At 43.4% G+C, this 17,263-nt stretch overlaps 1 protein-coding gene across 1 annotated transcript in view; it reads right to left on the bottom strand.

Annotated features, from left to right (window-relative positions):
• LOC103359659 (proteasome activator complex subunit 4B-like) overlaps positions 1 to 17,263 on the bottom strand; it is a 45,366-nt gene that overhangs the window by 12,438 nt on the left and 15,665 nt on the right. The window contains exons 14-38 of the mRNA XM_008285119.1: positions 17,117 to 17,181; positions 16,718 to 16,868; positions 14,783 to 14,881; positions 14,309 to 14,378; positions 12,785 to 12,852; positions 12,069 to 12,272; positions 8,700 to 8,857; positions 8,337 to 8,432; positions 8,171 to 8,226; positions 7,985 to 8,041; positions 7,828 to 7,883; positions 7,626 to 7,724; positions 7,460 to 7,522; positions 7,191 to 7,286; positions 6,894 to 7,025; positions 4,997 to 5,206; positions 4,779 to 4,915; positions 4,124 to 4,177; positions 3,789 to 3,918; positions 1,958 to 2,039; positions 1,483 to 1,636; positions 969 to 1,035; positions 753 to 878; positions 309 to 461; positions 59 to 163 (exon numbers count right to left, since the gene is read on the bottom strand). Of these exons, the coding sequence (XP_008283341.1) occupies positions 59 to 163; positions 309 to 461; positions 753 to 878; positions 969 to 1,035; positions 1,483 to 1,636; positions 1,958 to 2,039; positions 3,789 to 3,918; positions 4,124 to 4,177; positions 4,779 to 4,915; positions 4,997 to 5,206; positions 6,894 to 7,025; positions 7,191 to 7,286; positions 7,460 to 7,522; positions 7,626 to 7,724; positions 7,828 to 7,883; positions 7,985 to 8,041; positions 8,171 to 8,226; positions 8,337 to 8,432; positions 8,700 to 8,857; positions 12,069 to 12,272; positions 12,785 to 12,852; positions 14,309 to 14,378; positions 14,783 to 14,881; positions 16,718 to 16,868; positions 17,117 to 17,181 (2,688 nt within the window). The remainder of the gene's footprint in view (positions 1 to 58; positions 164 to 308; positions 462 to 752; positions 879 to 968; positions 1,036 to 1,482; positions 1,637 to 1,957; positions 2,040 to 3,788; positions 3,919 to 4,123; positions 4,178 to 4,778; positions 4,916 to 4,996; positions 5,207 to 6,893; positions 7,026 to 7,190; positions 7,287 to 7,459; positions 7,523 to 7,625; positions 7,725 to 7,827; positions 7,884 to 7,984; positions 8,042 to 8,170; positions 8,227 to 8,336; positions 8,433 to 8,699; positions 8,858 to 12,068; positions 12,273 to 12,784; positions 12,853 to 14,308; positions 14,379 to 14,782; positions 14,882 to 16,717; positions 16,869 to 17,116; positions 17,182 to 17,263) is intronic.

The following is a 17,263-nucleotide window of genomic DNA, read 5'->3' as shown; positions in this document are numbered from 1 at the left end:
ATCCTAATTTTTCTTGACTAAGCCATAAAGTGTATTTGTATGCATGTGAGCAACTCACACAAGCAGTAGCGATGCAGGTGCCCCAGTCTGTGTAGGTTTCCACTGTGATGTTGGTTAATGCCGTCCTGATCAAAGGGCACAAAAGCTGCCATAGCCTCTCCACCTAAGCACACACACACACAGACACACACACAGTAATGAAAGTTTTTTATTAATATTGACTTTTCTTATCAAAAGGCAGCGCAGCCAGGATGCTCGTCACTGTGTGAGTGAGTGTGTGTGTTTGTGTGTGTGTGTGTGTGCGGTACCTTGCTGAAGCTCCACAGTTTGCTGCCTCTGATGAGGCCTGCAGTGATCTCGCACACGCAGCGCTGGGAGCTCTCGTGGGGGTCACTGGCGAGCTGCTCCAGGTGTGGCCATAGTAACGGCAGGAACACGTCGCCATAGTTACGAAACAGCCCCTGTCAATCAAACGCGTCGGTTCGTAAGGAGGCATTAAAGAAACAAAGGCATTCTTTTTCTTTTTTTTTTTTTTTCTACCAGAAAAAGACAGATTACACTCATTTGTTTGACGCAAGTAAACCGCCGCCTGACGGAGAACAATGAATCACAGAAGTTGATGACAGAAATTGCAGCTCCGTGGAATTCAATTTAGCCTTAGCTAGTGGTATTATGCTGTGTCACTTCTTTGTAAAGAGGTTTTTTTTTGTTTTTTTTTTCAGATCGATCGAAGATGAGAATTTCAATTGCACCTTGAAGAGACAGAAGCGACGAGGGTTGAAGCTGTCTTTTCCTTTGCGATCCTCCAGAGAGAGAAACTCTATCAGCTGGTCAATAAACTCGGCGTCCGAGAAATATTCAAAGATGATCTTTTCACCCTGAGTGACACACAGACGCACAGCGAATGTAATGACAACAGCGAGGGAGAGGCGGGGATGCTGCGCGTGGGGCGCGGCGCAGGCACGTACCTCACTCATCTCCTCGTATGGCAGGTCATCGCTTGGCTTTTCAGAAGCTGCATAGATCATCATTTCTCTGAAAGGAGCGGGAGACAAAGAAGAGGCTGCTGTGATTTATAGATAACAACACAAAGAAAAAATCTGGATAGACACATACTGTCTTCAAATAAGCAGCAAGGATAAATGAATGATTATAAAGTCAGTTAGTCAGCAAGCCGTCCGCATGCCGAGACAGCCAGCCAGCCCTCCACCTATACATCAATTCTTCTATCTAGGCCAGGCAGTAAGTCGTTCAGTAAGCCTTATCTGGGCCAGGCCGTGACAGAAAGTCACTTCAACACCCTGCTAGTTATCCAGCCACCCAGATCAGTCATCTAGCAGTTCGTCAGACACGAACGTAGCCACAAAAGGCTCAAAGACAAGCATCAAATCAAGCGGGCAGTTAAGTCAATCAGCTATTTTATTCCCTCCAACCGGGCCGTTAATCAGCCCTTCTGAATCCTCCGCCCTCCCGTCCTTCTACCTCGGCCATGAGTAGTAGCCCCAGTGTGTTTTCTCCACGTAGCGCTGAGTGTCCCACTGCTCCTGACTCAGTGGTAGGTTGTTGCTGTCATACTGCAGCCAGCGATTCCCCTCGCGGTCTCCAGCGCACACCCCCTCCGGGTCCTCGACACCACCTACAGATAGCAAACAAATCGCATAAAACTTCCCAGACACACACACACACAAATAAATGTGTTATTTGTCTTTTTTTTTTGTAGGTGAGTGAGTGTTTTGGAAAGCTTCCCAGTTTTTAGACCACAAAAAAAAAAAAAAACTTGGAGCAGTTTATCTTTTTTAATAAACAGCAAATGTGGATGTATATTATGGTGTTGGTGTTTACCCGACGGTAAATTACCACACAATTAGTTCATACATTATGATGTATTATTTCATTAAAATTAGGAGCTGAAACTCTTTCCTGCGAGGACTGGATGTGTTTGTGTGGATAAACTCACTGATATCCGACGGTTTCACAGCCACTTTCTTTACCGGTCGTTTCTGCTGCTTCAGGATACCGGCTACTGCTAAGATTGCAACCTAAGAGAGACGAAAATTAGAATTAACAAAAGTAAAGACACCGATTTACATCTGCAGGTAGAAAACTTTAAAGTGCACCTCTGTTTGCTCTGCTAATGATAATGGACTAGAATATGCACCGGTCTGGGTTTGACGTTATTCTGTTGGAGCTAATCCTTGAATTGCAGCTGCTCCTGGTCCATTAGCTGCCCACAAATCCACGTTTTGCATTGTGTCAAAGTCATTTCTTTCCGTCTGTGTTGTTCTGTTGCCATGTTCTGCTTCAGAGGGTTATAATATTTTTGCTTAAGTGTACACTGAAAGTAATTAAAATTTAAAAAAATAATGGTAATATTCCAACATCTGGGGCACCAGAACGTACTGTAACATGGCGGAAAATAACCTATTTTCCACAATTAAAGTGCATCTTTTAGCCATAATTCTACACCAGATTGGCTTTTTAATGTTTAATGAAGTTCATTTACATGTGTAAGAATGAAGAAATTGCTTTCAATATATAATACTAATATATAAATAATGACAGATTGGCTACCTGGCACGACGGCATTACCACAATATAAGATGTAATGAGGAACAAAGATCAGAAAGACGAATGTAAAGGACAAGACTGGCATGGGAAATATGTAAAAAAAGGAGGAGAGGAGTGATAAGAATGAGATAACGATAGAGATAAAGGATGCGTATATATGAATTAATTCAAAAACAAGAATCCAACACAGAAGAAAACAACTTTAGAATTATATTTACAGTATTAAACTTAAATTTGACAATTTCTTCTGTCAAACAAAAGGAAATATTTGCGAAATTTGTGAAAAAATGCACATAAAAAAGACAGTTTTATGGGTTATATGTTTAAAAAAAAAGAGCTTTAAGTCCTACAAAGACTGCATGTTGTCAGCAGTGAGTTCGAGAAGCTCTTTAGCAGATATGTTTAATGTGCTGCAGCTAACAAATCAATTAGCTATCTCGCCTCCAAGCCGATGTCAGCTTCGAAACAGGGGATGTTTGTTTGGTCACTTGTCCTACAAGCTAAAGTGCAGGACAAGATGACTTTAGCAGCAAAGCTAATGCGAGTTGTTGCGCGGCTCCTTGTGTTGTGCTGCAGCTGCTGTCGGGCTCGCTGTGACCATCTGCTGTACAGATGAGGCAGGACACGACTGATGATGAGGGTTTATGCAAGATCTGACTGGATGCTTTGGAATAAGATCTCCACCTGCTAGGAGGCTACGAAACGAGAAATTACAATTACACTATAGATTACTCCCGTTTAGTTTTAGACTCAGAGGAGAACAGACACAGAGCAGGGATGTATTGAAGCAGGACTTTGAATCAAGTTCATTTTTCTTTCTTTCTTTTTACCGATAAGAAAATGTATAGACATGATTTCCTGCTTTGAGCAGGTACGTGTGTGGATTTCTTTTAAGCTACCTGCATAAACAGCATCCTATAAATATGAGTATCCGCTGCGTGCTGTAGTATATATTATAAAAGTGGGACACAGCCTTTGTGTTTCCACCATGTGTGAATCCATGAGCAGAATTTAAACATTTCTCCTCATAAGCAGCACGAGAGGAAGGATTTCTGATGTCAAGTGCATCTCACGTCTGATGAACCACAAAAGGCTTTTTTTTACCATCCTATTTCCATTCTGATAACCCAGTGGAAAGGCAGATACTCTACCTTAAGGTGTTTACATTTTATCCACTCCAACAGAAACTCATAGAGGCATGAAGGTAAACAGCTGCAGACCTTGCGTATGCTGATGGAGTCGTGCACGAGGCTCTGCGTGAAGTAGAGGACGGCGTCGGGGGGAAGCGGGTGATCATCTCTCAGCAGGAGCGACAACAAGTCCGTGGCCATGTGCTCAAACTTCCAGGGCCTGGAATGCAAACAAGCCTCGTGTGTAGTATCTTTTAACGACTATTTCAAACATCTATTTTTTTTACTGGCTGACATCACTGAGTCAAGGCTATAGGAGGAGAAAAGCTCCTTCAGCGGCGCAGAGAAACACAGAATATATGACATACCTCGGCGCATCCTCACAGTGAATGCATAGCACATATATAGGTGGAGAGAAAACTTACAAGTCTCTGTCTTCAAGGCAGTCCAAGAGGTCATTGACGAGCTTCTCGTATTTCCTTGTGCAAAAGAAATACAAGCGTTAGTCAGTAGTACTACTCGTATGTCTGCGTAGATTTGCAGTCATCCAGGTCACAGTAATCCTAAGAGCTTCAGTAGAAGGCAACTGGAACCCATCCTTCGGTTCTTGTTCTTGATTTATACACAGTCCAATGCAGCGAGGAGACCTGCATATAGGGGCAACACAGCAACCTGCATCTAAAGGATAAAGGACGGTTTTTTGAGGACAGCAATGTTCAGGACAGATAACATCTGTTCTAAACTGGAACAGCCAGCAGAGGAGGGGGTCCACGACGCCACTTATCAGATACTTATAGTGCAGCCTTGAGCTCTCTCTTCAGAAAGTTTCATCACCATTAACCATTAATAGGCTTTTAGTTAGAGATATGGAGGTACATCACATATTAATGGGACGCCCCATCAGTCAGTTAGAACTGAACTGGACGGGAGGTGAAACATCTTCAGGAACCAAAATGAGAAGTCCAGTTGCCTTCTCCTGATCCTACAACAGTTATAACAGTCTAAGATGGTCTTATAGCTCTGATTAATCTTGGAGAAAAAACTGAATGAAAGAAACAGCAGCAGCGCTCATGTTCCTACCGTGCAGCAACCACATTTCTGATTCGCTGACGCTGAAGCCCCTCTTTCATCTCCTCTATGGATGGTACCTCCAAACAAGGTGCGGGGTTTTCCGATTGAGCGATCTGATTGGCTATCTCTACACATCCCTCAGATACCTGGAGATAAAAAGTAGATAACCAGTCAGAAGGATTTCCGGTGAGGGTGGTATATTGAGTGAAAACGGACGCGGCGCTCACGGTGAAGTAGATGCCGATGGTGTCGTGCTGCCGATTGATCCTGTCCGCGATGTCATCGAGCAGTCGGCCAATGGACGGCTTCTCCAGGTTCATGGAGGGCGACAGTCCACAGCGGACCAGGGCGGGCCACACCGCCCCGACACAGTCCCAGTCCCTCGCACTGGCCAGACAAACACTACTGTGCACGCCCAGGAGGCAGTAGAGAGCGCCCTGAGCAACACACACGCATACGAGCATCTAAGGAACTTGCAAATGAACAGTTATTTGCTTCGGGGCTGCATTTATAGAGCAAATGTGTCAAAAGGGGGGTAGTGGCGGACTCGGCCGGTCCCGTTTCAAAAGGCTCCTCTGAATGCATCAGAGAAATGTGGCCTTTTGTCTGAATCTGAAGGGCAGCACCGGTGTGTCTCTGCACCTCAAATAATCTGCAAACACTGGTCAATTATTTATCGGCGCATTCAGAAGAAGAATCCACAAAGTCGGGAAATGTCACGTGACCGCCACTGTATTAAAAAAGGAGTTTTTCTTCAGGTGCAGCTTTCGTTCAGTTTTCAATTAAAATGCCACAGCAGGGTGAGAATAAAAGGAAACAGGTGCCAATCTGTTACAGTGTGTTACAGATATATTACACGCTGCTGGCAGACTTTAGCCGCACCATAAATCTGTATCATGAATCCAATTTAGCAGCATTTTTCTTAAGCTGATGTTAAAAAAACGTTGTAAGTTGCACTTCAGTATCAGACCCTTGAATAAAGCCCCTTTTGCTGAATAATCCCCTGAACAGTGTGTCAAATTTGCTCTCTTTGGATTTAGTTTGACAAACTCGCTGGTCAGTCATCCCGCCTGAAACAACATCTCTTGGAAAAGTCAAACATTATAAAACACGAACAAAAAAATCATTAATTTCTTGTTTGGGTGCCTTGTACAATTATTTTTGCAGGAATAAGAAACCAAACCACACGTTTTTTGTTTAGTGCCGAGGCTACAAAGGCCAAATCTGATGCACGGGAGCAACGCTGCATCTTATATCCACTTTATGCCTCTATTAGTGTTAGATTAGAGGTATTAATGCCTTTGATTGCTGCCTTTTTGCTGACAAATTGCTTCCTTCAGGTTACTGGGCTCTCCTTTTTCATATCCACAGTGGTGCTGTGGTGTTTGACTTTGCATCGGGGTAAACAGACGCTTGTTGAAATGCAGTCTCTTGACCTAAATAGATGATGCCAGTAAGCCATAGCAGACGAAGGGGCGCAAACAAAGGAAAATTACATCGGAAAGGTGACATTTCTGTTAGTTTCATCCAACTGTTTTCATGAAAGGGAACAGAAATGATTGTCAGGATTCAGCCAGTGTGATCAGTGGTTAATTAAGACTGTTAACGAGCACCAATGCAGGCTTTTTGAATTATTTTTTTAGCTCTAGTAGGATTAGCAGAGAAGGTTAAAAAAAAAAAAAAAACAGCCAGTTTTTGTGGAAATAAGTCTGTACAAGAGTTTTTAAAGGAGGACATTGATTTCATTTTTTCCAATTTCCACTGTGAGACTTATCCAGAGTGCTGGTGCCTTGACAGTAAATGGCCTCTCACCCTCTGTCTGCAGCCCTGGGGATAGTCAGCAAAAAATGGTAAGCAGATCTCGGGCTGAAAGCAGGAGTGGGACGAGAGAAGAGTGCAACAATGTAGGACGGGGCAAGGCCTACCTGCTTAAAAAACAAACAGTAAAACTTTAAAATTCAGCGCTGAAGGCCGCAGGTGACCAGTGCAGGGAGGCCAGCGAACTTGTCAAACGCGTCCTGAGGACACCGGTGTTGAACCGGCTTCAAATTTCAGCACCACGGAGAGTGACCGGTGTGAGCGAGCGTGTGCGTTTTGCAGGATGTGCACGAGCGCGTGTGGTACCTTAAACTGCTGCTGCGTGCCGGTGGTGTGCTGTGGCGACAGCAGTTGCAGGATTCGAGGAATCAGGTCTCTGTAGGAGAAGCTAAAGGTTCCCAGAGCGGCCATCAGCACATTCTGCGCCCTGCTACGTACCTGCAAGGACACACGCACAAAGAAACACGGATGCACACGCATGCATTCTCAATTAGCTGCTATTCCACTAGAGATATTTATGTTAATGCCGTCGTGAAAATGGGAGCCAGCAGATGTTCTGATGAGAAAATTATTTAATTAACATGTGCTGTGTCAGTTCTTTACCTGGCTGTAAGTGCTGGTAGAAAGCAGCAGCAGATCACACAGCAGCTCCTGATGAACCACTTTATATTCACTGCCTTCAACCACCAGCTTTCTCATCTATTCACACAGAAATACAATTGCGGCATAGAAATTCAATACATGTTGTATATATACATTTACAAACAGCCCCTTCAGACTGAGAATAACACATTTTTATTTCACGTGAATGCGATAACGGCTACATCCGCTGTGTGTTTGTTTTTTGTTTTTTTGAGCGTCCTCAAACGAACCTCGTGCTGGAGTAAAACCCGGTCAACCAGCAGCGCTCGGATGTGCTGCTTTTTCCCATGAAGCTGCAGGAGGAAAGACGAGAATTTCAAACACACCCAAATCACCTCGCGTTTGCTCATCGAAACTGACAACAGTCGGCAGCCTTGGGAAACTTCTCCAACTCACCCTGTTTTCCATGGACTTCTTGACAAGAGTGAAGCTTTTCCAGCGTGAGTCAAACTCCTTCTTGTGAGTTCCTCGGAAAAACATGAGGTCACTGATGATCTGCAGCGAGACAGACGGACGAAAGTGAGACCCGTGCAGGCCCACGAGGCGGGATAGGTGCATATCATACACAAATAACAGAACAATCACAAACTCTGGACACCTTAATGATGACAAACAGTGACTTTGTGTCATCCTCCGAGTGCTCCAAGATGTGATCTGGATTGGGGGAAAAAGTAGGATACGGGATAAATTGTGCATTGCATTTCAAAGGAGAATTTAGGAGCCGGAGTGCGGTGAAAGTTAAAATCTTCACTCACGTAGCAGCAGTCTCATGGTTTGGCAGATGGACTCTCTGTAGTTCTCCCGTGAATCATCTGGAGGGGAGGAGACACACAGGCGTCCCGTATGGACACAGAATGCAGGATGAGCAGCCTTATCGCCCACAGAAACTGATGACTACTTGTGCATGTGCGCTACGTGGCTGCTCGCCTCTGTTTTCTTACCGTAGTTAACACCTATGTGCAGCTTGATCTCGCCCAGATTCACCATGGAGGGCACCCTGAGAAGAAAAAAAAACCAAAAACCAAAACGTGAGTAGCAAAAAAACGTGACATGAAAATTTCTGTAGCTGTGTGTGTGTGTGTGTGTGTGTGCAGCTGCAGGTCTCACAGGTCAGAGACGTGTAGTCCATCCAAAGGGGGCAGTATGCTTCCAGCTCCGAGGAGGCAGTGCTGCACAATAGCGAGGCTCTGCAACAACTCCTCCCTGTGAACGAGACCACACATTACAATCCTCCCATAGCAGAGTATGTGCAGGTTTATGAGCCATCTCAACACTTCTTGGCAGCCAATTTCAAACCTCCGTCCTCCTGATTAGGCTCCATCAAAACTCTCACAGGCAAGCATTTAAAACAGATGTTAGGTCACTTTTGGATGCGGGCAAATCTCATTCATCAGCGCTGAGAGGCTTCATTTTTATTTGCTTTGCTTGAGCGGCTGCCTGATTGCGAAACTAAAACAAACGACAGTACACCTGCTCATTGGCTGATCTCCAGAGACGTGACCCTTGATTCGATGCAGCTCGGGGTGCAGGAGGTGGGACAGCAGCTGGAAAACAAAGTCCCCCTCCTCCTTGCCGGGCACGTGCCAACAAACGCCCAACGCCGCCACATCTCCCGCTCTTCCCCAGTCCTGCAGAGGGGAAGAAACACAGCGTTCTCTCAGAAAGTTGCACGGAGCCGCTGCCAGTTTTTTTTTTTTTTTCCACTGGAACAACTGGCAAGCAAACCAGCGCGACCAATCAGCCTCCAAAAAAACCCGCAGACCTGTGTCATCTACCATCTATTGAAGTATTTGAAACACATGTAAAAGGATAAGGACACCACTCAATGGAGAGTAGGGAACAAATTATGCAGAAAACTGATTTAGATGCTATCAGATGACAGACTCGCAGATGAAGCCAACTAGCGAAGCGCCTTAAAAATGAAAGAAATTCAAAGAAAATCAAATCTAAACGAAATACAGAATCAGTGACCGTGAACCGCAGATAAAAAAGAGAGGTTGGTATTTGAAACTGTGAAAAGCAGGTGGAGGAACGCTGCAGTAATTACTGCCACCTAGACATCAAAACAGAAACACACTTCCCCACACTCGCGCACAAGAAGAAGAAAAAAAAAAAAACATGACAAAAAATATTATCAAGGCTTTGAAAAAAAAAAAAGAAAATATTCCAGAGATGCTTTTCTCTTGGGGGACGACAGAAATACTGCAGGGCAAGACGCTTCACTTTGTCTGCCGCTACCACAAAAGTACAAGGACATGAAAGAAACCCTCCTAGAACTTAAAGCGAGGATGTGCAGCGTTTGAAAAAGAGGAATTTAGCATATTTCTTCTATAGAAAGTGAAAAGTTCCGCTTAGAATCAATGGAAATCAACCCTGTCTCAGTTGTATAGACTCAGGGGCTTCGCCACTTAACTGGTCACTCTTACCTTTATCTGCTGCTACGCCGTGTTTCCGTGGTCATCCTGCTGACTAATCAGAGCCTATGCTGCCTTCACAACACACAGTTTAACCTCCAACTTGAAAGCCTGAGTCACAGATATCAGGAATCTGCTGAATCGCAAACATGCCAACAAACTGTTGCCCGAGATGGCTGCGAATACGCTGGCAGCTACATCGACACAACATCGCTGATAAAAATCAGTTAAGCTCGTATTAAGAGAAGCTGTTTGTGTGAAGCTGTTTTCAATTTGTGACAAACTGCGACAAGGTTAGCACTACAGGGCTCACCGTAATGGAGTAATTCATACTTGTACAGTACGGCTGAGTTGTACAAGGTGTCCACATGCAGAAACATCAACTCCTAAAACATTTATCTCTGATAAATGTAGACAGCGTCTCCTAGCAACAGCTGCTGCAGCTTCCACGCTAATATGAAATGTTGACGATTTCACAGATTCATCACGGTAGGGCAAAATAAAATAACCTATAACCAGAAGAGGAAACTAGCTCGCTGAGTAAAACAAATCACTATGTGCTGCTTAGTCTGACTTTATCACTACATCCTGTGTGCTGGATCACATGGCTTCTTATGTGAGTGGTTCTCGTGCTTTTTGGCTCAAAAGCAGCTCATACAAAGACCATTTCTTCTCCTGATATTACTTGCATTAGGGTGTTTTTTTTAGAGAAAATGTGGGGGGAAAAAACTGGAGAAAAGTCAGAAGAAAAAGGCAGATCTATGATGCTTTTGGGGCTTCCAGGCAGGCAAAGATGTGTTTACAGTTCACTCTGCATTTCCTTTCAAAGAGAATAAGCAGATAGTGTACCAATCAATACGTTCTTTCTTTTCCCTTATCCACTGTTTTCCCTCTTTGTATACTTTAACAACACAGATGTGGTTACTTTTCATGCAAAGAAAGCAACTTGCAGTCTAAATCAATGGAGAGACAGTAAGTGGGAACGAGCGCTGCATGTTCCCGCAGTGTGGCCGTCTCATTTCAGTTTGATGCAAACGCCTTAATTGTTGTTGTGTGCTTTTTGAAACTGTTATCACACCTATAGCATCCTGTTTTAAAGACAACGTAGAGCTGACACAATCCTGCAGCATAAGTGCGAATGTTTCCAGATCAGACATAAATGAAACTGTGCAGTTAAAAGTTTAACTAGAGAATCAGTTTGTACGATTGACTAACAGTAGTTATTGTTCTGGCTCTTCCCATAGAGTGAAAATCCATTATTATTGTGTTTTGTATGTCTTAAGATCTTAGAGGTATAAAATAAAAGCTGTGAGAAGATGCTGACACCTTCCTCCAGGCCTCTGGTTAGCCTCCCTGCTTTACAAACCGGAAACAATTTTATTTAGTTTCTGCATAGAAACAGAGGAACCAATAGCTGCTTTTTAAAAAAATTATCCTTCCCCTTTTACTGACTGCAGCCTTCGAGCCATTCAGCTGCCTCACAGTCCACCAGCTTCATTTGCTTTCTCAAGCTGCTAACTCTAAACAACTCAGCCACAAGCTGCTGTTGGCTGCAAGAGCGAACACAAGAGTCTTCATGCACTCCCAGCATCTTCAGGAACTGAAGAGTTGATGGATTACTTTTATTTTTGATGGGAATACCACCACAGTAAGAGGACCATCCTTAGTGTTAGGAAATACTGTGGCCACCCTTTGCATTAATTGTCAGGTCGGCGCTCTGGGGAAGAGCTGAAGGACGTTCACAGATGGTGAAAATGTTCAGACTGATGTGAAACCAGGAAGGATGGGGTGGGTTACTGTGTTTACAAGTTGCCTGTAGGGCTTCAGTTCAGCCTAAACTCAGCCAGTGTTTACATCTGCTTGCTTCTCTCCTGCTCTCTGTGCTCACATGAACTGCATTTTAATACAGCTGAGTTCCTAATCACACTGCTCTCATTTGCATAATTTTCTATTTTTGTTTACAGCCAACGGAATGAATATGAAACCAAAAGCCCATTCAGACGATATGTCAGTTTAGAGTCATTGTGGGTCTGACCTGTTTGTGCTGTGCTATGAATCTGGTGATATTTCCATGCAAAGTGATTGTTCAGTGAAAAATTAGACGTAGTAGAAAACCCTGCCATACGTTCAACTGTTTTGCAGATACAGAGAGAGTTTTCTTCCTGAAGCGGGAGTCGACAGCAGCAGTTCTCAACTTAAACAGCCCATTTAGAACAGGATGTATACAGTCAGGGTTAAATGAACCATCTCTGTAGTATTTTGAGCTGAAAGCCACATTCTGGGGACCTCTGAGACTTTCATTAATTTGCTGAAAAGGCTTCACAGTATGGGACCTTTAAACTAATATCCCTTTGTTCCATTGCGGCAGCGTCAGTGCAAGTGTGTGTGTGTGTGTGTGTGTGTGTGTGTGTGTGTGTGTGTTTACCCGTATGGGGAGGTCAGAGTCGAAGCCTCCAGAGGTGCTGCGGTACTCGGTGGGGTAGATGAGGGACAGCGACCGGAGTGTGTGCTCCAGCAGATTGCAGGCGAGTGTGTACGCCCGTTTGCAGCGCAGGCGCACACACACACACAGGATACGCTCCAGGTCCCCCTGGTATTTTAACAGCTGTTCACCATCAACGCGGGTTACCTAAAAACAGCACACACACACACACACACACACATGAGTGCATGCACACACAAGCAATTCATTGGAGAGTTGTGTCTTAAATATTGAGGTTCTCCAGTAAATCACAGCGTCTGGCTCGCTCCCACTCGCATTAAGCTCCCAGGAGCAATAAAACAAAACTGAAAGAGTATCAATATGTTCTGGTTAACGACAAAGCTCTTATATATTTATGGCCACGCAAGATGCACACTGCAAAAAATGCCTTTTGATGGTACGTTTTTCTCTGGCAATGTCACAACTATCGTCTTATTTCATCTTAAGACAGCTCAAGTGTCTATTTTGTTCTACGCGTCTCGAGTGTTTCCACTGATTTCAAATGAAGAGGAACAGCCAAATCACCACGGTAGTTGGAAATACACGACGGCAGTCTACAAATCACAGTTTTTATGGCACAATATGGATAAAATAAGTTAGCAGGATTAAAGTTTTTTAGAGTGTTTAAGCCTTTGGGGCATGATAATTCCCTCGCTCACCTCGGAGAGCAGCTGGAGATTCCACAGCAGCTCCTTATCCAGCTCGTCTCCGCTCCGCAGCTCCTCACCTACACATGCAAACATAAAGGAGCTGAATTATGTGGCGTATTGCTCCCCTGACAGACTGAGCTCCTTCTCTTGGATTTTGGGGTCATTTCAGTTTCTAACCAAGCTGGCGGTGTGTCTTTTGAAATGTCAGGCATCTGGTTCTTATAGCAGCGGATGGATGGCTCCCTCGGGATAAACTGTAATAACTTTGGTGATTCCTTGACATTTCCTCAAGAGCCACACGAAAACACTTAATCTGCTGTTTACATCTAATTACCTGCAAACTATTGACAATGAAACGAGCTGCAGAATTCACTGGGTTTAATGCTAACTTACTAATAGACTAAACTGAGATTCTAAACATCATATCTGCATCTAACAGTCACAATTTAGCTCAAAACACTGTGAAGTGCAGCTTCAACGACTGGTTTAATGGATTCAGTTTTTAAATAAAGCAAACAGTGAATACAAGTGGTTCCTTTTTCAAACGCTGAAGTGCCGTCACTCCTTTTTCTTTTCATGCACTAAAAATATTTGGGCACTCTCAGACTTGTAAAGTCTCGGAACGTCATTAAGTCGTTAGGCTTTAATTTAGTGGTTAAAACTTCCTCAGTAGGTCAAAATAAGTCGCTGGGCTTCGTCCGCTGATGACACTTCCAGAGCCGCTAAATTCTTGGAGCCTCCGAACCTTGTGGTAACACTCAGCAACCGCCGTCTCCTCTGTGAACCGACTGCGGGTCTGAAAATGAGGCTAATTGGTGCCTACGAAGCAGGGCAAGGCCGGTGAGGGATCAGAACTGCAAACTCTGGACACTGTTTGATCTGACAATAAAAAAATAAAAAAAAACTTGATCTGGAAAATAAACTTTCAGATAAAACCGCACATCTGTTCCACCCTGCAGTCCACACATAGTTGTCGATTCTGCATGCTGCACTTTTTTCTATTTTTCGCCTCATAAAAGAAAAGCAAACCACAGATTTGAAGAAAGGCTCACTGTTTATATTTGCTTATTTGCAATTATTTGACATACCTATTGGTGCATACAGCTGGCTACATGTATGATGCTTCTTTCAGGCTTGTTGATTCAGATTCAAGTGCTGTTCAGATTTGTTACCCGGCTGCTAAAAGGCAGAACACGACTAACAACATCTTCATTTTCCTGTTTTGATTTTTTAAAATAGCCTAATAACTTCCCAGTGTGTCTCATAAAACCCTTTTCAGCGTCCTTAGATCACTGCAATCTGATATAATGTGCGGAAAAACCTGAAAAATGAAGTCGTATCTGTGCTGCGCGAACTGCAGGCTTCGTTTAGCAGTGAATAAACTTCTGAATGAACCTGTTAAGAGCTCATTAGATTCCAGAGACCTTGAACAGTCTTAATGCGAGCACGGCTACGTCTACTCGACACGCACTCACACAACAGACGCACACTCGCGCACCGGACTGCTCTGCATACACACAGTGTGGTACTGACTGTCGGTAATGTGGAAGATGACGCTGCAGCAGTGAGGGACGAACAGACGGAGAGACTCAGCGGGGTGACACTGCAAACACAGACACACAAGTACACATGCAGAAAAAGCATGCATACACACAGAGGCACGCACACGGTTAGATGGCCGGGTGCAGGCGTGCAGAAAATTAGGCAAATTAAACCATCAAATTGAAGACATAATGCAGGAGAATTTGCATGTGACTGAACTAAAACATGAGTGGAGATGAAAAAAATTGAAATGACTTGATATCATGCACAACCTGATCAAGTAGTATTTTTTATGCAACTGTATCTTCAGCATATCAGCATATGAAACCTGGCAGCCTACAAAGCTTCCCTCTGTTTTGCATGTGTTTGATGATCTCGAGTCGAAACTGAAAACGAGCTGCCTTATTAGAGGAAAAGCAACACGCGGAGATAAAGAGCGCTGCCGCCTGATAGACGCACACATACCTTGGCTGCAGCCCGGCACATGTCAGCCACCATCCTGCCCGACACGCACGTCTCGAAGATGTTGGAGGTGGCAAAGTTGTACACCTTCTGCAGCGCGACCTAACGGGAAAGTAGAAAGTTCAGACGATGTTGAGTTGGACACAAACTAAAGACACTACTGCATACAAACAATAATCGAATAATAAAAGTTAAATTGCACTGAAGGAGCTCAGAGTGCATTAAAATGAAACTATATTATCAAACATATTGCTTGCTCTTTGTGCAGACTTTCAGAATTTTTTTTCCACTTCTTAAAGGCCAGAAGCGACAGATACAGCAGTTAAAAAGCCCCTAGATTTACCTTTATTCATCGTTTTTTTTCCTTTTTTCTAATAATAATGAGAATATTTATATCTGATCTTTCCGGGTGGATATTGTGTCACCACGCTCTGATAGTGATGGCAGAAGCAGCGTGAGTGCTGGTGTCTTTATTAAAGTGAATCAGCGGTGAGTCACCCTCATGCATGAATCATACGTCAATAATAGCCTCAATTTACACATGATGCGTGATGATGAAGATACGGGAAAATAGAAACGCGTGGCAACAACAACGGCGCGCTGTTCTTCAGGGGGGAGCTCGTGTCTCAGCGGGAGAAGCCGAGCACCACGTGGCCGCTGGAGTTCACGTCCTCTCGTTATGACGCTGCTGCTAATGTACATCGCTAATTAACTCACTGCTAAGCTTGAGTTTGTGCTCTCTGTTGTGAAAGATGATCGTTTAAACGCTGTCCTTCTTTGGGCTGCTGACTCTTTGTGGCACAGTGCAACCTGCTTTTTGTGTTTTAGAAATGAACATTAATTTGCAGTCATTCCGACATTTAATATGTTTAATTGGGGTTGCTTGATTACATTATTTCCTATCATATCTATCTATCCCATTACATCTAATTTACTTGCATATTACTTTTATGTGTTGTTATTACAATGTAATTACAGAACTGTCATTACCTGTTACATCAACTTAACTGATGTGTAATTACTAATAGCTAATCGTTTTCATTAATTGCATCATTGTGGGCTTACTTTAGGTTGTTTTCTAGTTTTAATCAGTATGCAAAAACATCTGTCAGCTTGACTTGGACAAACACATCAGCCATTTGAATGTAATATAATAGTTAACATTTGTTTTATGAATTGTACCTTTAAAGCTACTGAAAACTTGGTTGCACAGCCCAAGTATTTCTTTGTAACATCTTGTGTTAATTGCTAAATATTTAACTATAATCAAATTTCACTTTTGGGATTTACTTTTTTTGTTTTTATTCGTTTCCATCATTTTCAGCCAAAACAATTCTCATTATATTTTAATTAAAGTCAAAAACACTAAATCCTGTTTGCTCTGTTGCAGGTGATCTCCATCTCCGGTCCTCGTGAGCTGCTGTCCTGCAGGTTTTAGACGTTGCTGCAGCACACCTGACTCAGATTAATGGATCATTAACAGACTTGTGTAGAACTTGACAACAAGCTGTTGGAGATCCATTAATGTGAGTCGGGTGTGTTGCAGTAACGTCTAAAACTTGCAGGACAGCAGCTCACGAGGACCGGAGTTGGAGATCTCTGGTCTAGTGAATGTGTAGCATCATCTTTTGACACTTGAGCTCAGCCAAATGCAATGAGAATAGCAGAAAAAAAAGTAAAATCTAATGTAAAATAACAACAAATTGATCCAACTTTGGCAGAAAACTGCGTGTCCAATAGGGTTCATTTACTCATACGAGCAACCTGATTGAGAAATTGAGCTTTCAGGGGATTTAAGGTGAACATTTAGAATGAGAAACTAGAAAAGCCGTGTTTAGCTGTGGTCAGGGAGCACTTTGGTGAATGAAAGAACTCAAGTAAAGACAGCGTTGTTGCCTTTAGGCACAGTGACAGTGAGCGAGCGTGTTTATGTGCTACCTTGTATATTTCCGTGGAGCACTGTGTTAAGATAGTGCTAACAGTAGAGGACAGACCGAGCTCCACCAGGCTCTCCAAATGAGTCTGGGTATCTGTCTCCGTCTCGTCTCTTGTCTGTTCCAGCGTACTGCTGTCTATCAGAGCAAAACACCTGCCCGAGCACAAAGGAACACACACACACACACAAACACACACTTAAAATACTTGTCAGTAATGAAAATGTCAACAGCATTATGGTGGAAAAAAAAGTAAAAAAAAAAAAAAAAAACACAACAAAAAGGCTGTTTTACATGCGAGCCAGCGAGACTGGTGCATTTCAAAGAGAAAGACACATTCGTATTCACACACTGACAACAAAGCTCTGCTAAGTGACAGTCTGACTTGTTAATTTATTTCTACCTGTCCAGGAACTGCAGAACGAAGTCTTCAAACTCAGCTGATGCAAAGCACAGATCTTTTTCAATCTGCGAGGGGAGAAAAACGGATGATTGGTATTCGTGTAACAGGAGTGCGCTTTTATTTTTTTTTTCTCTGTAAGTGAGCTGA

Source organism: Stegastes partitus, unplaced genomic scaffold (genome assembly GCF_000690725.1).
Source record: "Stegastes partitus isolate 25-593 unplaced genomic scaffold, Stegastes_partitus-1.0.2 Scaffold387, whole genome shotgun sequence".
In the NCBI taxonomy this organism is placed as follows: Eukaryota; Metazoa; Chordata; class Actinopteri; family Pomacentridae; genus Stegastes; species Stegastes partitus.
Note: the sequence above shows the minus strand (reverse complement) of the source record. Positions and strands in the feature narration are given on the sequence as shown.